Here is a 22,589-nt window from a genome sequence, read left to right as displayed (position 1 = left end):
ATTGCAAAAAACAGCAACAGCATATCACATTACAGGTTATCACACTGCCAAACACCCCAACGTGTTTATTAGCAAGTCACATTTTCCGGGTCACTCCCTCTGTCAGTGATCTATTTGACCACTTCCTGTGATGAAGAGCAGTGAGGCAGAAACACTGTTAAGTGAGCTCACCTCTCATGTAACCGGAGCCTGACATATAGATGAGCTGAGCTGCTCCGCTCCCTCTCTGTGGGCTTGACTTTGTTGCCTTTTCACTCCTGACCACAGATTATCCTGGGCTAAGCAGGCCTGTGAGCCTTCAGCGTGCTCTGAGGTCAGGTCAGGCTTTCACGACTTTTCACGAAAAAAGATGTGTCAGGGGTCAAAAGTCAACAGAATATCTTTGGAAGATAACAGGTAATTCACATGGGAGAGTTTGTTTTCTTCGAATCCCAATGATGACCGAGCACTACCTCTGAAACCGGCGGTGGCCAGTTTGATGGGGAATACAGTAGCCTACTGAGGTGGTTTTTCTTGCCGGGTTTGGCTTCTGGCATCCCACGACAGTCAGTCTGAAATAAACAGCCTGGTACAAAAAACAGTTTTGGTCACTACAGATAATTTTCCCGTTCATGACAACTGTGAGGGGGTGATTTTTTTTTTTTAACTCACCCGTTCAGATGATATACAGTTACGCATCATTAACAGTATGATTGATCGACAGGTACGTGCCGTTACAGATGGCTTATTAGAGCACCCAGGTGTCATTGACCCGCCTCAGGTTTGCCGATGACCCGCATCTTTGCTGAGGTTTAGAAGCATTTATAAGAAGCAGTACATCCAACATGGCCGTGGCTAGCGTCACATATTTTCGTCTTCAAAACAGCGCTTCAGAAACCTACGCCTGACCTCACTCAGGCTCTGTCCATTCTTTATACTGTCTGAGTCTGTGAGTTCTGTTGTTTGCTAACGACAGATACAAGTAGGTAGGCTAATGCTACCACGAAAATCAATAAATAAAGTTAAAGCTAAGTTGTGCTTTTGTACAGTCGTGATTGAGGCCCAGTCTTAGATGCATGAAGCAGCCCTTAGACACACTCCACCCGGCGACGTCATAAACAAAAAAACATTTCATTGGACATAAAATTAGTATACACCTCGAAGTGCAGAATGATGTCATCAAAAACTTTTTATTGTTTATCAGGAAACTCTAAAATAACATGTAGAACACAAAAATATATATATTTTAATTCTTGGTCCAGATACCGTAGTATAATATATAGCACAAGACATATGTGATAAACATGGGGACAATTCCAGTTTATTACAACTTATTTATTTTGCAGTTTTGCAACTTTGGTCTTTGTTTTGTGTAATGTTTTTTATTAGTTATGATAAAAGTGTTCTCACCAAAGTAATTTCTAAAGTCTAGGAACACAGAGACATCATTACAGGTCCAGAGGGGTAGAAAGCACAAGCAGTCAGACAGTTGTAAACAAACCACCTGCTTAGCCAGATTATCTAAACCACCTTTATATGAAGGTGAGACCGAAAGAGAGAGAAATGTTGTTAATAACCTCATTGCACTGGAAAATTGTGTGTGTGTGTGTGTGTACTATAGAACAAGCAGTAGGTCTAAATGAACCCAGGAAGCAAACAGTGATAGATGTTAAAAACAGTGCTGTTAGTCTGCTTTTTCCATTGTGAATAAGTTTGGCTTACCTGGGGGTTTGTTTACAACCCGTCATCTGACTGCTGCTGTTTCATGCCCCAACATCACCATACAGATATCAGTAATGAGTTTTGCAAGTACAAAGTTATTCCTCGTAGAAAATTATGGCCAAAACTGCCTGACTGACTAAGACTTGTAATAAAATATCCTCAAGTTCAAAGATGTCGCTACCTTTAAAGAGGAGTTATTATGAGAAAGCTGCTGCTCTGCACAGCAGCTGAACTTTTAAAGGCCTTTTAAATCACCTTCTTAGCTGAACTTTTAAATCACCTTCTTATCAGAACTTACAGTCAGTACAGTTTTTGATTATTATTTCACATGTGAGTTTTTTTTTTATCTGTGCCTTCCTATGTGCTTTTCTTCCTGGTTTGAAGTGGGCGGGAAAGAAGTGATGTCACATACTTACCTGCACCAATGAGAATTTAGCACATTTGCATCAGAATATAACGACAGCAAGTGGAAACCTCCTTGGCTGTGAAGTGAAGCCAGTGCAGAAGAGTAAAGCTCCTTGAACAGCCACTGTCTACAGAATGAGTCAGTCTCCATACGGTCTTATGTTCAAATGTCCATCTTCACAGCAGAAATAAACATGTTTACAGCCTGGTACAAAAAACAGTTTTGGTCTCTACAGCTAATTTCTTTATTCATGACAACTGTATTGAGGGTGAACTTTTATAGGACTCACCTGTTCAAATTATATTAAGGCTTAAAGTTACGCATAATTAACAGCCTGGCTGCTTTGACTGACAGGTGGGTGTTGTTACGGATAGCTTCTTTGAGTTACTAGACATCATTTGGCCCACCTCAGGTCTGCAGATGATCTATGTCTTTGCCTATTTTTAGATTAGTCGGGAGGCGGAAGAGGCAGGACAGCCAATATGGCGGCGGTCAGAGCCACCACACTCTGAGACCATTCTTTATACTGTCAGTGGATGACAGATGTGTGGTTGTCATCAGGCCGCTGTCAATCAAATCTGATCAAACCATTACATCCACACAGTCCTAATGAATTTGAGTTTATAACTATATTTTTTTCCCTGAACTTTAAGATTTATTGTTGCTTTATTTAATCAATAATAATAATAATGTTAGATGAGAGATGATTAAGAGTTGAAACCAAGTTTTCAGGAGCTTGAAATGCTTGGACGGTGGATGGACAGTCTTACAGCGGAATCAATATAGTTTCTAATATGCATGTCATGTCCACCATCTGAGAGAAGACTGATCTCTGTGGTGTTCTGCTAATCAATGGGCAGATGGCTCTTCCAAATTTTCTGCCTCATGTTTGATTAGTATTCGAAATGTTGTCTGATTGCAAAGTGGACCGCTGCTACTCGCTGCAACTCGGTTTATGTGTTATTCCTCAGAGCGGCTGCCTGCAGACGAGAGTCCCTTTGCCTCTGATTAAACCCTCCAAGCAAGGTCTTCATCCTGGCAAGAACCCGTGTATGCGTGTGTGTGTGTGCAGAGAGAGAAAGAGCATGTCTGTGTGTGGAGCAGAGGAGGGGGGGTTGGGTGTAGCTCTGTCTGCACGTGTATGCCGTCCCACGTTATCTCCTGTGGGTGAGGGGGAGGAGGAAACGTGTGGGTTGAGGTGAAGTGGGGGGGGGCAAGGGACGACGACAGGACATTGGCAGTCTGTCAGTCTATCCTGGTGTCTGCTGAGACAGAAAGAGAGAGATGGAGCAGGCATATGAAACGGAAAGTGCAGGTGACCTGCGGAGCTGCCAGGCTGCTCATCACAGCCAGCTAACTGCGGCTAACTGGCGTCCCTCTGCAGGACGACGAGGAGGGATTAGACGGCTCTGTCTTTAGCCTCCACAATCACAGGGCTTGTTCACCTCAGACAACCAATCACAAGCAAATGAGAGCGAGCAGAAGACTGTAAACACATGGTCGGGAGATGCAGAGCAGCATCACAATGTCCCTAATAGAAGAGAACAAGAACAGAGTAAATGTGCCAAATGGGGTTTTGGAGGAGAAACTCGTGTTTAAACAGATGAACGCAGCCAGCAAAAACAAAGGAGCTCAAAGTTACTGTCTGTCTCACCTTGAACGCCCCTCAAACACACACCCACACACACACACACACATAGCAGTCATTAAGACCTGGTTCTGTATTGTGCTGGGACTGCAGTGAAGGCTATTACACTCCCTGGTTCTGTCTCTCAATAATGCATGATTAATTAGCCAACTCTGAAATAGAGTGAAACTGAGCAGAGGGTGGAAACTAAAGAGGGACTCAGTTGGTAGCCACAGTCTCAAGCAGAGGCCTACATACACACACACACACACACACACACACGGGTATACAGAGAGTGTGACTTCTCTAGAGTAGTTCCTCAGATTTTGGAAGCTCTCAGTAAAGCTATTGAAGAACATGTTTACATTCATATCTAAATTGTTTTTGCGCTCTCATCGATCTGCTGTAATTTCTCATTTATTTTCTGTTTTCAGTGAAAAAAGCTTAAAAAAAACAAACACCGTACACAACCTGCTCAGCAGACAAACACCATTAGTGACTAGCTGATGAACATGGTGGAGCACTTAACCGCTCAAGAGACAGATATTTCCATCACATGATGCTAGAGACCCAAAATAAAGTAACATCAGGGGGCCAGATACACAAAAATGTTTTTCTGTGTCTCTGCTGGATGGATAAGACCAGGGAATGAGTCACTAATCCACTTGTGCAAGGGGCTGCAGAACACGGAAGCAAAGAAGAAAATGGGAAATCACTCTGGCTCTATGTGCTGGTTGAGCAACTTTTGTTGGTAAAATTGTGCATCACCTTAATGTCTGGTTCCAGTTCTCATGATACATTCTTGAACCACAAGTAGGAAACAACGAATATCTGTCCTGGTGAAGTGGTAGTGCGATGCTACAGACTGGTTAAAACTGGTTATTTTAAGGGATCGTGGGTAAATGCATGGGGACATCCCAATAAACTATTATGAAATATTAATAATTCTGAAAGTTGGACAACAGAACGCCATGGCAGCACTCTGTTCTCTCTCACATTGTCACTCAGCCTAACTTACTGCTAATGCTAAAGGTAATGAGTGATGTCATTAAAACACAGAAATCGGGACATTAAAACTCTAAGATGTACAGTATATTTAATATTCCTTTTATAAACACAATCAGTAAAACCATCAATAAAGGAAACAAAACAAATTTCAATAAAAATAAATCCCATCTTACGTTAACATTAGTTAACATCATCCCTAAATTCCACTGGGAGCTTTTCGTGGTCGTGACCCTGCTCTCAACATGACTTCATATCATATCATATCATATCATATCATATCATATCATATCATATCATATCATATCATATCATATCAGGATCGTTTTGCCTGCCTGACTTTGGTCATTTTTGTTTGGTTCATGTGCTTCCACCATGAGTATGATATGTAGTTAAATTGTTTCCCTTTTGTCTGTTTTTACGAGTCCACACAAGGTGTTTTATTTTGAAAATTCACCGGATCATCTCTGCTTCTGTGTCTGATTTCTAGCTCGATCTGCTCTGTCCTGCTTGACACGGCTGGTTGTGGCATCTGTTAAAAAAAAAGAAAAGAAAAAAAAGACTGTCTATTCTTCATGGAGAGCTGCTGTGGTGCTTCTGGTGGAATCACAATCATTGTATAGAACGGCCACGATCAGCTCTGCTGGCCACGGTGTTCGCAACACTGTGTCCGCTGGAATTTAGACGTTAGCGCACATGAGCAGCTGGTCATTGCAGAGTAAAAACATCTGAATGTAGAAGAATACTTGTTTTTGTTCATGAGTTCAACTTTATATATTTATTTCCTCTTTCAAATGTCAAGATACTGAACATAGTTTATGAGAGTTTGGTAGAATGAAAGATGATCCCATTACTGTTTTAAAGTTTTAGTTTGTTTAAGACACTTTTTTTTTTGTTGAGTTTTGCAGTGACCTTTGTCTCATCCATTTCATCAACAGTATATCTTCCTCTTTTCAGGTTCCCATGTCAGTGCCAAATCTTAATCAAAGCCCTCAGACTTCACATCCGTGTGATGGTCCAAAAGTCTCCAAGTTTAGTCAACAAATACCAACTATTTCCATCCTCTGAACCTTTCACCCCCAACAAAGCTCTCAGGTCTGCCCTAGGCAACAGACAGTTAACATGTTACGGAGAGTCGGAGAAGAGAAAGCGAGGGCATCATCCATGAATAGGGAGTATTCAGCTCTGCCTCTGCCTCATTCCCACAGAGACTCAGGCCCGGGCTGGAGTTTCACCCCGGTCTGGCCCGGTGAAACCCAAACCTCTCTCATCACAGACTCTGATTCCCACTAGAAACACTTTATTGATTCCTCTCTGCGACCCCTCCATATTTTATTATTGCTAAGGTGAAAATGGATAACAGGAAAGCTCATATCAGCACGTAGCTGAACAGTACTGCATTGTGGCAACTCAGCTCCACTCTACTGAAGAGGACAACTCCTCCTGAAATCATTCACAGCACCAGTGGCTGCACACAATTATTATCCTGTGCTCTGTCTGCCCTGTGCCAATAATGAATACATGGATACACAAACACAAGATGGGATTGTGAATTAGCATTCGATAACAGCTGCTGTTGAAAGTGGAGCTCCGCTTGCATAAGCTGCCCGCTGTCCTGCTGAGAAAGTGTGTGCCTTTACTGTTGGGCAGCTGTTGTTGTCTTTGTTAGGCCACTTTCCCCTAAATGGATGTTGAAAATATGGCGAGCGTTGGCTCCAGCAGCCTGAAACAAGATGTAATGTCTTTATTGTTTTGGTTTCTCTGAGGCTGAGGCTTCTCAGCTTTGCAGCTCGTGGGCTGTGTTTGCCTCTGGGTTGTCATGTCAGGAAAACTTTACGGTCAGATGCAGCTCCAGAATTTACAACTGGAGCTCTAAACATCAAAACAGAGGGAAGCAGATTTGAGTGTACAAATACTAATCAAAATCTTGTGTTGAAGTTGAGGGCGTGGATGATGACAATCCGTCTCGCTTCCTCTTTTCACCCCCTCCTCCTCCGCCTCCTCCACCTCCGCTCTCCCTGCGGGGTCAGGGAGTTTGACGCGATGACTCACCATTGTTGGAGGTGGTTTTTTAAGCAGCTTGACTGACATCCATGCATCTATGTTTTTTTTTTTTGTTTTTTTTTGGCGCTCTCGTGCATTAATGACAGCAATCTGTCTTGTTCAGGAGCACAGATGCAGGTCTGGATTGGGAGACGAGCTGCAGATTGCTCCGTGCGATTACTACTCTCTGGAGCCACATTCATGTGTTTCTATCATTATTTCTACAATAGATAGAACAGGTTGTTTAAGAGACAAAATTATCTCCCGAGAAAGATGACAGTGCCAACATCTGAGCTTTAACCCTGAAAAAAAAACACCCATGTAGAGGCAATCAAAATATTTTGTAGCATATGTTTACTTGAATCAGCCTGTAAAGTAGGCAAAAATGATTGAAGCTTTCATTAAAATCTAGCCACTACAACTCAGTATCTGAGCTTAAAACTAGCAAGTCTTACAATGTATCCAGATAAGAGCAATGACACATGACCTTTTTTCAATAATAATAGAGAAAATATCTGTGAAATGAGAAATTAGAGAAACAAACCCACAGAGAATCAGTCCGTCTCAGCTCTGCAAAGCATTTTAGCGTCTTTCAGCTCATTGTTTTGATGTTAGCGCCCCAAACCTGTACTGTTTTGGTTCACTGCTCTTATCAACCTTGTTTTTAGCTGCAGCACACAGCTGTAAAAAGAAAGGTCTGATAAACTGTACACTTATCTGTCCAGCACCAAGCAGCAGGCAAAGTTCACCACTTAGCTGCCGAAGAGCCAGCTGTTCCCCTCAGGAGTTGGTGAAGACCAAAACAGAGCTGAAAGCAGAGTGAATATTCAACTTAAATATGTCATGTACATCAAACACGACTCTGTCAATCTATGTGAACATTACTCTGTACCACTGTATTGATGTTATAATATGTGAAGTTATAAGCTTTTTTTTTTTTGCTGCCCCAAAGTGGGCAAGAAAAATCAATGAATGCAGCTTTAAAAGAAGATCACTTCTTTTAAGAGGTTTGTTTGTCATGTTCCATCCTGTATTGAGTCTTGTATTGAACTTATTTCTGTAAAAATCCTGAAATAATACACAGCAACGGCAGATTATTCCACTTACTTTGAGACAACACCATGACTTTTGAAGATGGAGACTTATCTTCAGCATGGGCTTGACATGGATCATTAGCAGACATATTGTTTGTATCAATCTAATCAATTTAAGTCATGTGACATTTCCATAAATTAATAGTCCTGCTTGGCCGATGCTAGATTCTTCAAACAAACAAGCAGATTCTAAATAAGATTATAGCCATCATAGTTTATTCTATTGATTCTGCTCATAAACATATCTTAGGTTATTATGTGCTGCTGGTACTGCTGTCTTATCACCACACTGCTATATTGGTAGGTAATGTGCATGCCTCAGAGTGAGTGCAGCTTGTTCTCAACACACATATCATACTAACCCAGTGTTATGGGAACGTGTATATTTGTGTGTTTGGTTGCTCCTGCCCTATTCAAATTGAATTCAGGATGTACATGTTGACCTCGTAGCCTCATGGCAGCGTGTCCTCGACACACAAACACAAACACACACTCATGCGCACACACTCATGAGCTGGCGGGGGAGAAATGTTCTGATGGACCCTGTTCTGAAAGCAGGTTTGCCCAAGCTGTTTGCACTGGCAACGCTCCAGACTACAGCTACTCACACTGTGACTGAGTGCAGAGAGGGAGGGGGGAAAAAATAGAACATTTTATGGAAAAAAGTACAGATAAGAAGAGCAAACTGTCACAGGGAAAAAGGGCAAATATTACAGAGCTAAGAGTAAAGAAGAAAACGCTTACACAACAGAGTGAAGAAATAAGAAAGAATGGTGGAAGAAATGGTCGGAGGAGGGGGAGGAAGCACAGAGAGGCAATGCTTGGGTTCATTCTTTGACCTCTCGTTTCAATCAGGGGCGAATTTGTGATTAATGGTTTTTCACAAGGGCATGGAATTACTCACCACTTCCCTGTGACATTCTTCCCAATCTGTTGGCTGGTTGCAGGCCTGATCCCAGTTCAGGGCTGTGGGTGTCTCTCCGCCCACACCGCGGGTCATGGCAGACAGTAAACACTGCGCTAAGTAAATGCCTGACAGGACTCAGCTCAGAGGGAGGTTAGCTGCACTGAGCTGCACATACAGAAGCGTATTTATTTGTACCTCAGTAAGCCGAGGCATACACCAAATGCTTATTGCACACATGGAGTTGAACACTTGCTTTGCAGGTTGGGACAAAGGACAAAACTCTTGCATGGACATAGCTTAAGAACTTTTAGCCAAGCTATTTTCAACACAAAGAAGAGTCCACAGCCTTGCTAAAGCTTGGTGACGCTGAATTATTGATGTGACTTTGAAGTATATTGAGCTTTGAGCTACATGCTAACACATTCACATTACATTTGGAATGTTACCATGCTAACATTAGCTAATTAGCATATTAGCAGCTGAGACTGAATTCCTGTTACAGGTGTTAAGTAGTTGTTAAAATATTTTCCACAAAAGCAAAATGTCAACCTGATGCTAGAGGACATGTCAGGGGACCAGCAAGTCAGTAGGGTTCATCCTCTGGGCACAATTACCGTTTGTATAAGCTTTGGGACAATTCATTAAAGAGACAATAAGATATTTTTGGAGGTTATGTGAAACTAGTTGGCACCAGAGGTAAAGTCAGGGGACTAGCAAAGTCAGAAAGATTCATCCTCTGGGCACCATAAACTCTATATAAAATGTCATGGCAATCCATCCAATAGTTTTTTAGATATTTCCTGGAAAAAAAATAAATAAAATGATGCGTCAACCTGATGGATGACGAAAAGTCAGGGGACCAGTAAGTTAGTATGGTTCATCATCTGGGGACCATGAATAGTTGTATAAGTGTTTCTGGCAATCCATCATATAGATGTTGAGATATTTATGAGGATATGTGAAACCAGCTGTTGGCACCAGAGGTAAAGTCAGGGGACAAGAAAATTCAGAAGGATTCACCCTCTGGGCACAACGAAAGTCTCTATAAAATGTCATGGCAATCCAATAGTTATTGAGATAATTTAGCCTGGACCAAAGCGGTAGACCGACTGGTCACCCGGACTCGGCATCCATAGAGCGATGGAGCTAGCATGACTAGCTTTTAGCCATACCATTTAGCACTTAAGCTCATTTTGCAAGGAATGAAAAGAATGAAAATCCATGTGTTCACTTACAAACAACGTGAGAATAACAATCATGAATGAAAGCTGTTCAACCCCACGTGTGGCTCTAATACAGTAGTATTTACTACTCTACAAATCATATTACATCAATAACCAGGATGTAGGAATTTCCCTATCTCACAGCGTAAGCTAAGCTGTTGGTGTGGAGACTGTGTCTCTGTGTCCCACTCAGCAGTGGATATTTCCCAACACCAGCAGCTTTGTGGGATTGACACAGCTCAGCTGTATTGTGGAGAGCACTGGAGTGGCCTTGTGTAGCCTTTTTGTATTGTACTTATAAGAGGTGGCGTAACAAAGGGACACATGACGCTGGTTTTGGATGGTGAGAGATAGGAGGAGGGGAACTGACCCACTAAGGTCAAACTTCAGATTATTTAGAGGCTTATCTACCCACTAACTGTGAGCAACATGGTCAACAAGTCACTGATCCAGAGTCAGCCCTTATTTTACTGCAGAGCTGCAGTAAAGCTGTTTTTAGGTGAAAAACTATTATGAAAAGAGAAGCAGAGTCTGAACAATAAAGCATTTGTTCCACAGAGATTCCCCTAAGAGAATTCATGGTGAATATGTATATATATTATATATAATATATATATATATAGAGATTATATATATCTATATATTATAAAATATAAAAACGAGAAAAGAAGAAGCTTAGTGCTTGAGAAAAGTTAGCCAAAGACAAACTTTTTTTAGTCATCAATGAACAATAATAACACAAATATTGATAGCTGGCTGTTTTTTACGGTAGTAGACGTGCTGGACAAACCAGCATGTAAACGATGCTGGTTTGTCCAGCAAGGAGGCTAACGTTGACTTGTGAATTGTTTTAACTGTAAGAGTTAGTTCACCCAAACTACAAAGAACATATTACAATAAAATGAAACACAATCTGCTTTCTTTCGAAGTGTTAGCTAAGAAGATTGATACCCATATCATGTAAGTACAAAGCAGGAACAGGTTAGCCTAGCGTAGCATTTTACTCCTCATTAAACCCCAAATGGTTATTAAATGGCATTTCAGTTTGTGAACAGAGTAAACAAATGTGTTAATAGGTGAGTTTCAGGTGGGTTGTTAGATGTTTAAACTTTAAAAGGAGCTATTTTAACTGTTTCCATTCCTCTCTAAGCTACGCTAATCACCTCCTGGCTCCGGCTCCAAACTTCACACCATACAGACATAAAAGTGCTTCTGCTCTTTTATCTAATATTCTTTAGAAATGTAAGAAAACAAATAATAGTATAACTGTTGCTTTAATCTCAGGTGATGTCTAGCCATGCATAGATGGTTTTCAGTTTTATTCGCCCAGTTTTTTGACACATTTGTCTCTGACACTCTGTCACCATCGCAGTAAAGTTGAGGTGAATGTCATTTTTTCAGAGCATTGACAAATGACAGAATACGCTGTCAACAGTTCTCAGGGACTATTGTCAGGGACAGTAAAAAAAAGGAGTTCCAATGAAAACCTGGACAAATAACACCAAATCTGCTTGGCTAACCTGTTTTTCTGCAATATGAGCAAACAGTCACTTTAACGGAAGCATGTGAAGTGTCTGCATAAGACATAGACCTGGTAGTTCTCTGCCATCTGTGACACAGGGGAGCCGATGAGGAAACCCTTTCCTTTATCATTCAGGTGTTTTGCAGTTTGGTGTTACCATTTCCATTTTTCATCTGAATCGACTGAATTGACCGCGTTGACTATTCACCCCAATACTTTCTGATTACTGGGCTGAATTGCATTGAGTAGCAATTCTCAGCCAAAGAGCAATGTCACAATTACTCTCCTTCTCCTCTCCCCGGAGATTACAGCATTGAGCTGCTGATGCAGTTGCATACAGTACAGCAGCGGCTCCTGAAACACTCGTTTTTCTGCACAGCGGCTCTTTTTTGTGTTCTCACGCTCTTTTTTGCCCAGCCTATCACCTTTCTCCATTTCTATCAAAGGACATCCATCAGCGAAATATGGCTCCACCTTCTCTTGTTACCCCAACAGCACTGTGTCAGCTCTCTGAACCACAGAGCACTGACTGCTGCTGCTGCTGCTGCTGCTGCTGGCAGTGGTGGTGGAGGGGAGGTTACAGACAAACGCACAGCACACATTCGTCTCCATCAAAATCACATGTCGCTTTCACCTGAGTGATTCACTCAGTGTTCAACATACGAAGCGACTGCCTTGTGAGTTCCCATTAGGACGTTTACATTGCATATATGTAAGCGAATTAGCATACAGCGCTCATCATTACCCTCCCCACACATGAGTGCTCATGACTTCTAGCTCATTATTCCTTCTCGTCCTGTTACCCCATCCTGGTCAGCTGTTTATGAAAGCAGAACGAAGCTTAACAGAGCTGCTCCCTCTCCTCTTCCTCTCCATCACGGTTGTCTCTGCGGCCCATATGCTACTCTCTGTCCTCTGTCAACTACCAACTGTGAAAACAAAAAAACAAAAAAAAACCAACTTATTGCCATTTAAGAGATGAGATCTGACATTTGTCAGAAAAAATAACACTTGAGTGCTACTCTAACTGTATAAGAGCATGGGGTAATGTGTAAGAATAGTTGCCATGACTACATTGACATCATTTTTGGCAAACAGGATTGAGGGCTTCTCAATAAAGGGTCTGTGCAAATTCTGGCTGTGCACTCAGAGAGATGGAGTTCACGTGAATAAGCCATGTTTTGAGCTGCGTCCTCCGAGCTCCTATTCAGCTTATGCTTCTGTTTAATATGTTGTGATGGTGATGCATGTTGTTTGCATAATCTGACATCATCCGTTGCAACGCCTGCCCGGGGATGGATCTCACCCACACAGGCGGGGAAGGAGGGGGTGGAGGGGGGTAGAAATCTGTTTTAAGGAGCGTGCAGCGAGTGCGGGGGAGAAGGTTACAGTCCAAATGGAAGAGGAGCAGAGGGGTGGGAGGAGGAAGGAGGGAAGGGAGGGTAAAAAATACAAATCACAATGACAGGGACAGCCTGCCTACTGTAGCACACTCCATTCAGTATTCATGGAAATGTGACACATTCCCACTGCAATGGATGGCTCTCACTCTAAAACCCATTCTATCCACAAGCACTGGCTGTTCATTTCACAGCGTAATTGAATTTCTCAAAAAGTCGATCTGACTGCAAGGGCACGGCTTCGCCATGTAGCGTGTCGTCTGAGTCAGGACGGCACCGAGTGATCTTGTCTCCGCGCCATGCTCGTGTTATTAAGCTTAATGTGACTCTGTTCTGTTCTGTTGGCTGATTCATGACACAGCACCCGGCACACTAAACATAATCCTCCGACATGAAACCAAATAGTAGAGCGGAATGGTATTTAAATGGGAGGAGCACAGCTGATCCCCTATTGTGTAACCTTCCTTCTCCTCCAGATGGCTTGATATGAATCTTTCCAGGGGTCAAAACACTGTAACCCGGCTCAAATATGAAACCGCTGGGTGCTACATGGCATGAATACGCTCATTATTCCACATGGACACCACTTTATCCCCCTCTGCAGATGTATGGGGAGTAAGTAGTCACCGAAAAATGTCTGTGTTTGTCTATGCATTCAGGTATGAGAGAGTGGCGGGTGGTGTTGGTGGGGTGGAGTGAGGGGAATGTGGCAAATATTACCACTGCTTATATTAATGACATTCCTGGCACTAGTGTGAAAAAGAGCTCTCGCTGGCCTCCCTCTGCCCGCTGCAGCATTTGTAAACAACTCATAAGAAAGCAGCACGTTATCCCCACGCACGCCAGACTTAAGAGGGCTCCCATGTACCTGAGTAAAGACTCATTTTCTCAACTTTTAAATGATTTTCCTGTGTAAACAGCTCATACGTGCTGCAGATAAATCACTTTCTGTCCGCTTTCATTATCACAGTCGAGAGTTTAAAGACCGTCGTTCCTTTGAATTTAAGGGAAGAATAAAGCAGGTGCTTGTGCATGTGTGCATGAAGCTATAAATTCCAGTGAGCAGGGTAATCTTAGATTGCTATCACGACAGATCCACTATGAATACTAATTGAGCACCGCCTCCTCTTCCACGGCTAAGACTGTATTTCAATAACAGAGCAGTAAAATTTCTGTTCCACGCAGGGTCACATTTATTCAGCTGGTAAATGATATATATGCAGAGTGAACTCCTTTACAGATTAAATAACAGAACCTGCTGAGGAAAAGCTTGTGTTTGGAGAGAGGATTGCGAGAAACAGCACTGCCAGAACCGCCAATTTTCAGCATTCCGTTTTCATAAATAAAGGCTGATTCATTTGTTAGCATTTCTGAGAAATCATGATGAAATACAACATAACTGACAGGCCATTTGCATGAATAATAAGAACCCTCAAACCCCTGTCATTCTTATCCTCATTTCACTGCTTGACGTACTAACACTTTTTTTAACAATGACCAAAAATATTTAAAGTGAGGACCATGTGACTTAGTAAAATGAAAAAAACACATTCCTTCTCTTACCAATGAAAAGCTGACTTCACAAACAATAAAACACACATTTACTCACTTAAATTCATTCAGAGGTTTTGCTGTTAAAGCTTTACTTGGTCTGGTATGACCAGAAATCTTATGGTAAGCAAATGTTAGCAATCTTGAGCCAATGTGTAACTGATGTTACTGAGTCAGTTTACTGACTTTATGACAGTTCTCTTGTGGTGCTGTTACACTGTGTTTTACCATTCATCATTAACCCAAATTGTCACATATGACTGCGGTCACCATCAGTCAATAAAATTGAGTCTTGCTTTAAAGAACAGAAGGTGTATACCATAGACTGTGTTTGCATTGCTCCCAGTTCTCTGCTGTCCAACTTTGATTACAAGGCAGAAATCAAATTGACTGCTTGGTTTTGGGGAAGCTTGGTAGCAGTGCAATAACCTGTGAACACAACATCACATTTTAATTTGTTGGACTTGTTATCCTATTTACACATCCAGCAGATACATTTCAACAGTAGCATTCACTTGGGAGTTTCTGGACACCTGCTCCAAGTGTAATATTCACTCTCCTGTTAGCTGTGTTTACTCTTCACCAGCTCCTAACAAAAAATCTGTATCTTTAGATATTTAATCCACTATGTTCATTAGCTAGTTACCAAATTTGTTTGTCAGCCATTAGGCCTTGGGCCAATAGCATACAGTTGTTTATCAGAGCCTTTTAAGCTGCCTGCTGCATCTGAAAACAAGAGTGAACCAAAATAGTACATTTGCAGCCAAGTAAACCAAAACAATGAGCTAAAAGATGGTAAAATGCTTTATTGAGTTGAGTGGAGCTGATGACCATTACTACTTACTATTCTCTGTATTCTCATAGTAAACACACTACAAAGAGTCTTAATTCAATATTAACTCCTCTATATTACCAACATAGTGAATAAACTGTGTGATGACAATGGTCATGACAATGTCAATAATATTTTAATAATTTTATACCCATTCAATTTATACGACACGGAAAGACCAGGTTTTTTTTTTTTCCCATAAGAATGAATGGAGCCTTTCTGGAGAACCTTCAGTGCTGTATCCAGATCTCTTTATGCATCCATTCTCCCACTGCCTCAAATTCAGTCAGATTTTCTAAAAAACACACAAAACGAGATGGTGGAAACATTACCGCTTTTGTCCAGAGGGAGCGCCAGAGTAACACAAGATTAAAGTCCCTTGTAGCTGCTTTAATTTAAAAAAATATTGCAGCTTTAAAAAGGACAAAAGATCCGACATATTTTGTTGCTGTCACTGTCTGCAACATATATATATATATATATATATAGCAGATTTATGCTGCTGCACTTGGTTAGAGGTCACAAAATGCTAAAATAAAAAAGAAATGAAGATAGGTGAACCTGTCTTCAAAGAGCCACAGGGTTTAATGAAGAGCTGAGGCAAAGCTACGAGCCTGTCATTTGTTACTGCCGTCTATTTATTTTGGCCTGTATTTTGGATTATACTTGTTCATCTTCTGAGGAAAGAAACAACTAGATAAGGAAGGGTTACATGAGTTTCCATAACCTAAAATTGAAAAGGGTAATAAAGAAGTCTCTGCTTTCATCCTGCAGGTAAAAATTGTCTCGAAAGCCCACATGGTTAGGCAGCAGAAGAGTGAAGTCACCTTTCAGAACAGATTTAAAGTCCACTGGAAAGAAGAGGATAATAAATCTATTCGAGCTGTCTTCATGATAACCAAAAGAAATGAATGCTGTCCGTGACAACTTTCATTATACAGCATGTTCACATGAGCAGAGCTTTTTTGTCAGTTCGTTCACTGCAGTGTGCCAGAAATCAATTTCAGTCCATATAAAATGGCTGTTTGTTCATTCCTTTCCTGGTAGTAAGTAAGCAAAGAGTGGCACAAATTCATATTATCTACTCTCAGATTGAACCCGCTCCCTCAGTATCGAGCATGTGATGCTACGCAGATTCAAATCCATTGACCACAGCTGGGAATCTAACAGAGCCAGAGAGAAAAGGATTTCACAGCTCTGTGAAGAGAAGGGGGAGAAAAAAAATGTCTGTTTGAACTGACTTCCCTAAAAAATTTGCATGAGTCATGCTAAAACATCTCACTTCATTAGCTGTGTTTACCTCCAGTTCCCAGACAGACAGACTCACAACAACAGGAGGAAACTTTCGCCCCTCTCCAGATCCATACTCTGGTGGAGAATAACAAATAGGTCATTGTTAAGCACCACCTATCCACAGCCAAAACTAACACTTACTTACTGAGTAGACACGGTGGGAGAAGGAGCAGAAGGATTCTGGACGTGTGCATGGTATTTCTAAGAGTGCTGGGAAAACTCACTTTCTGATGAATACTGATGCATGCTAGAGTCTAAATTGAAACATGTCTGAACATTTGGTTATAGTCACACATTTCCTGTGTGGTGAGAGGGGGGAAAAAAGAGAAAAAATCAAAGCCTGTCCTGCTCTGGTGGCCTTGGTTTGTCTCCAAGGCCCCCACGGTGTGTTAAGTTTGTGCTCGGGTCATCCATCACACGAGATCCTCTGTGGTGGACGGGAGCGTGTGTGTGTGTGTGTGTGGTGGTGGGGGGGGGACTCATCTCTCACCCCTGCTGAGACTCAATCTGGAGGCTGGAAGAACTCTCCATTGTGCCTGCAGCATCCTGCAGCCCTCTGGCTACGATCTGACTGCATTTTATAGAGCTTTGTTTACGACACTGGGACCTGGTGCTGTGAGTGGCCGCGGCATCGTGATATACCACAGTTAACCTCCGTATGTATACATACAGAGGTTAACTGTGGTATATCACTAAGATATGTTAATGTATACACTGGCTATTGTTTTTAGAGCTCTGCAGACCTGAGTGAAGAAGGGAGTAATGCTATGAATACAGAAAACACACTTAAAGAGACAAGAATGACTTCAAAAGACTGATGAAGACTCCCTCTTCTATTTGTACTCCATACATCTTCCTAAAGCAGATTTTCTCGCAGGGGATGTGCAAGGCCACTCTGATGTTTGCCATCATGAATAATGTACTTTGAAGCATATATGTTCATTTTAGCTCAGCGGAGAAAGAGAGTCGAGGAGAGTGTTCATTTTCTTTCATTTCTGCTCTCATGATTTAGTGAGGAACATGGCTTGGACAACAGACTATCTAAGTGAATTATTATTGATTCAGACCAATCATATACGCCGGTGGAATTATATTGACTCCCCTGCTGTTCCCTCCCTCCAGAGAGCCTGTGAGTAGCAGGCACCTCTCCCATAAATCAACTCTCAAATCTAACATTCACAGACATGACACGTACCATTCTGAGTGGCTTTTTTTCCCCATTCAGGAGATACGTTTGTGTCACAAAGACTTTTTTCTCCTCCTTCTTCCCAGTCCTACCACCTCCCTCTCAGCTGTATAATTCGTGTGGCATTGTATTTATTGTGCAAACACACAGTGTGAGAGCCCATGTTAGGTAAGATCGGGCTGTGGCGTCAGACACCTTAGGCCTGACAGGGGAGAGCATAAGTCGTGCGCTGCACAGCTGCTGAAAAACATTAAGCCAGCACGCGAAGGCACCGGAGAGGCAGCCGGGATCCATTGTGTAACAATTCACTTTCACAGTCCACGGACCTTATAATGAAGAGAACTGTATCACAGGTACACAGTGGGGGAACAGTGTCAATATTTACACAGATGGCAATTATGAGATTCCATCTGTTTTGTTTAAATGTGGCGGAAATTGTGCTGTATCACAGAATACCAGTGTCAGTGAGGGAAGACTGTTTGGATACACAGCTACAGCTGGCTCAAGGAACATTAAAATGTCATTGGTGAGGAGCAAGGAACACAACCAGTGACAGGTGTGTCCCTCCGCCAGTGACTACACAGCTCAGATTAACCCTTTAGTGGGAAGAGCAGACCCATCTGTGGTTTCATTTCAGTGTTGACTCTGAGGCTGGCAACGATAATTAAAACTACAGATGATTACGCATTATCACCACAATGAACTCCTTGTTCAGCCATAGATCGCATGCACGACGGATTACAGCCTCTGAGCACAGAAGACCTTTATGAAGCCTTTAGTTCTCATAAAACAGACATGTCACTCTTTTAACCTTCAACTACAGTCCATGTTGGTGTAATAATATTTTTTAATAGTGTTAAGTGAATCATATTTTGTCACAAATACGTCTTTAAAAAGATATTTTAGCTCAAACCTGATCGAATAAAATAGTCCGCAGCACATGAAAGGCAAAGCACTACCGTAAATAGAACCGTGCGGTTGATTGAGCACAAAATTGTCCAATCACAGCGGCAGCTGGGGTGGTCGCTGATGACGAAGACGCGCTCGTCCAATAGAAACACGTTACTGGGTGTTGACCTCTGCGAGCCGCATCACCTCCTCCTCCATGTCCGTGGCGGAGGACTACTATAAAAACAAAGCAGCCCAAGTTTTAAAGGGCAGAGTTGTAAAAACTCCCAGGCTGTGGGGAGTTAGCTTGATAGCCTGCGAATCGGAATTTAACTAAACCCCACTGAAGCAAACTCGCCTGGAGCGCTATAAAGACGACGACATTTTTTTAAAATCTCCTCTAGAAAGCAAGCGTAACGTTGGCTGGAGCGGACTCTGGCTGGTGAAAGAAGGACCTGCTGTGAATTTACATGTAAGTACATTTTAACGTTTGTTTTGTCAAATTAAAACAGCCGTGCATTATCTCTGTTAATCTCTTATATATATTCTCAAGCTGACACTCTTGTCTTGTTGTTGAACTCTGCTCTTACAGTCGAATATTAAGGCTGTCGCCGCCTAGCTAATTCAAATGCAACGTAGCTTGCTATCGATCCACATATTAATAAAACATATATTCTTCTTTCTGTCGTCGTTAACGGTGACGTTTCCATTTACTGTCCCTGGCCCGTATTGTCAAAACACATGATAACCAGCTGCTCGGGCTAAACATTAACCGTATCTGGCGTCTTAGATAGCTCGGCTAGCTCCGTTTCTGTTCACACCCTTCATTAAGTTGCTAATGCTAACGTCGCTGGGCTGATATGAGCGCAGGACGTGACGGGAAAGCGAGTCCTTTCTCTGCGTGTCGTCGTGTTATCAAGCTGTCGTGTCTCTAGAAACGGCTTTATGGCCGTGGTTAGACTTTGAATGATTATGTAATAGCAATTCTCGTCGCAGGCTCGTACGTGCTCCCCCTGCCCGCTGTAGCACGGCGGACGTAAGCCTCGGCTGTTTTCGGTTAAAGACGTTTTTAGAAAAAAAAAAACACATTCCGCCGTTTGGACGCACGAGGCAGGAGTGTTGCCCGAACATGTCCGCGTGCCAAAATGAGGCAATTGCAAATCCTTCTGACTATTGACACCTGCTATCAGATCCACCGCCCTCCGCAGAGGTCAACCATGGCTTGCGTATTTCTGTCACACTAGACCGCTGGGGGAACACACACACTGCTGACACCGTCTCTGAGTCAGTGGCCTCTGTTTATTTATAGCTGTTGATATTGTACAGCTGAGATAGAGCGCTGCTGTGCACAGAGAGGTGAATACAGAGTGCTAGTGGCTAATGCAGATGATGGCTTCGTAATGTTTAACACTCTGTCTCCTTTGCCTCTGTTTCAGGATCAAGAATCTACCCCTGCTGCAGGAAGGATATTCATTTTGGCAACCAGCACTCAGTTTTTTCATCACGCCGATCACTGCTGCCTTGGAGGTTTTTGCAACGCTCGGAAAAAGCAACTCTGTGACGGAAAAAGAATCGCCCTCGCCACTGAAGCAGCTATGCAGCTTGAAATTCAAGTAGCACTCAACTTTATTATTTCCTATTTATACAACAAACTCCCTCGACGACGCGTGAATATCTTCGGCGAAGAGCTCGAGAGGCAGCTGAAGAAAAAATATGAAGGCCACTGGTATCCGGATAAGCCATACAAAGGTTCAGGGTTCAGGTGCATCCATGTAGGGGAGAAAGTGGACCCTGTGGTGGAGCAGGCAGCCAAAGAGAGCGGGCTGGACATCGAAGACGTCCGGAATAATCTCCCTCAGGACCTTAGTGTGTGGATCGACCCGTTTGAGGTTTCCTACCAGATTGGGGAGAAGGGACCGGTCAAGGTGCTATATGTGGATGATAACAATGAGAACGGGTCAGAGCTGGACAAGGAGATCAAGAACAGCTTTAATCCTGAGGCCCAGGTCTTCATGCCAATCAGCGACCCCGTCGGTGCTTCCTCAGAGTCCAGCTCCCCCTCCCCTCCTTTTGGTCAGTCCGCTGCTGTGAGCCCCTCCTTCATGCCACGCTCCACCCAGCCCTTAACCTTCACCACTGCCACCTTCGCCGCCACCAAATTCGGCTCCACCAAGATGAAGAGCAGCGGCCGCGGCAACAACGCTAGCGGCGGCAGTAGCAGCAAGGTGGCCCGCACCTCCCCTACCAATAACCTGGGTCTGAATGTCAACACCCTGCTGAAGCAGAAAGCCATCTCCACCTCCATGCACTCACTGTACGGGCTGGGCCTGGGTCAGCAGCAGCAGCAGCAGCAGCAGCAACAGAAGGCCTCTGCTCTTTCCCCCAACGCCAAGGAGTTTGTGTTCCCCAGCCTCCAGGGCCAGGCCAGCCCTGGAACTGTGTTCCCTGGGGAGGGCTCCCTTGGACTCGGCCCTCTGCAGTACAACAATGCCTTTGACATGTTTGCAGCCTACGGAAGCCTCAACGACAAGTCCCTTATGGATGGCCTCAACTTCAGTCTGAGCAACATGCAGTATTCTAACCAGCAATTCCAGCCAGTCATGGCTAACTAAACTCATCATCACGATGTTATTTATGAATGATGGTGGCTCAAAGAGAAGGAAAAACAAACGCACACTTTAGAAACCGGACTTTAAAGGATGTAGTGTCTAGTCAGTCAAGCGCATGTGCCCAAGGGTGTTTTTTACTGTGCCCCCTTGAGTTTGTTTCTACTAAAAGCTTGTTGTACAAACACATCCAAGCTTGGTTACTTCAATTCAACATGCATCATTGTTTTTCTTCCTTTTTTGCCAACCAAGCACAAAATTTTTTACCATGTTGAGAAAAATTCTCCAAAAACTTAAAAGGAAAAAAAAATACGAGCTTCAAGTTTTGGCCTCTTACAGTATTTTACAGGTGGTAAGACAAGGCTGATTTTTATGAATTGGCACTACTAAGTGGGGTTACTTGGTCTTTTTCTAATTGTATAATTTAATTTAGTACAGAGTTTGTAAGATATCAGAGTATATATTGTTTCTATGACATGGTGTTGCATTTATATCTTTTTACTACTCCAGTGATCTGTGATGGCTGCATTTATATCTTTTTACTACTCCAGTGATCTGTGATGGCTGCAGCAGCTTTTCCTTATTTTTTCTTTTTTTAAGGATAATTGTTAAAGAAATCCATCTTTAAAAAAAAATAAAAAAATACATCAAATATTCTAAAGATTGTGTACAGAGTATTCCTTAGTGGTGGAATTCAAGTGTAGGAATATTTGCTTTTTCTGAAAGATGAATTGTATTTTCTGTTAAGAGGTTAAAAAGATTTTGCTATACTATGGACAAAATGTAATCGTATGAATATTAATTTTGTACCTACATTGTGCAATACTTGATAAAAAATACGGTATAACAAAGTATTTTGAGTCAGTGTCTTACATGTCAAGAGGGACTGAAATAGTTTATATTGTTAAGTTTGTATTAAATGCTTAAAAATTATATGCTTGTCTTTATTTTTTTTAATTTCATATTTGCACCCTGGTCTTTTTAATAAAATAAACTACAGTTGAACATGATCTGTGCAGCACTGACTTTATTTATTGCTTGTTCAAACACAACACTGACGTCTATTTTTAATCTTTAACCAGTGGCAGACATTGGCGTTGGGCAATCCTCTGCGTGATCAGATAATGGTATTGACAGTCACATGCTGGGAGTTGCCACTCTGTCATGAGTTTAAAAAAATGAGACTTGACTGCAATCTACGTGGCAAGCTGAAGCTTCTGTTCTGTACATTTTGGCTCAGTTTCTCTTGTAGGTGAAGGTTAATGTCTCCATAATTCGGGGAGAACAGTCATGTGACATAATGGC

General features: G+C 42.3%; 1 protein-coding gene across 1 annotated transcript; it reads left to right on the top strand.

Annotated features, from left to right (window-relative positions):
• The first annotated feature begins 18,927 nt into the window (after positions 1-18,927).
• LOC104924913 (protein Tob1) lies at positions 18,928-21,747 on the top strand. The gene is made up of 2 exons (XM_010738401.3): positions 18,928-19,150; positions 20,115-21,747. The coding sequence occupies exon 2, from the start codon at positions 20,274-20,276 to the stop codon at positions 21,288-21,290; it is 1,017 nt and encodes a 338-aa protein (XP_010736703.3). The 5' UTR covers positions 18,928-19,150; positions 20,115-20,273; the 3' UTR covers positions 21,291-21,747.
• Positions 21,748-22,589: the final 842 nt, after the last annotated feature.

Source organism: Larimichthys crocea, chromosome XVI (genome assembly GCF_000972845.2).
Source record: "Larimichthys crocea isolate SSNF chromosome XVI, L_crocea_2.0, whole genome shotgun sequence".
Taxonomy (NCBI): domain Eukaryota; kingdom Metazoa; phylum Chordata; class Actinopteri; family Sciaenidae; genus Larimichthys; species Larimichthys crocea.
Note: the sequence above shows the minus strand (reverse complement) of the source record. Positions and strands in the feature narration are given on the sequence as shown.

What these genes read in the sequence shown, in the direction of transcription:
- LOC104924913 (XM_010738401.3), top strand. Translation starts at nt 20,274, where the DNA reads ATGCAGCTTGAAATTCAAGTAGCACTCAACTTTATTATTTCCTATTTA.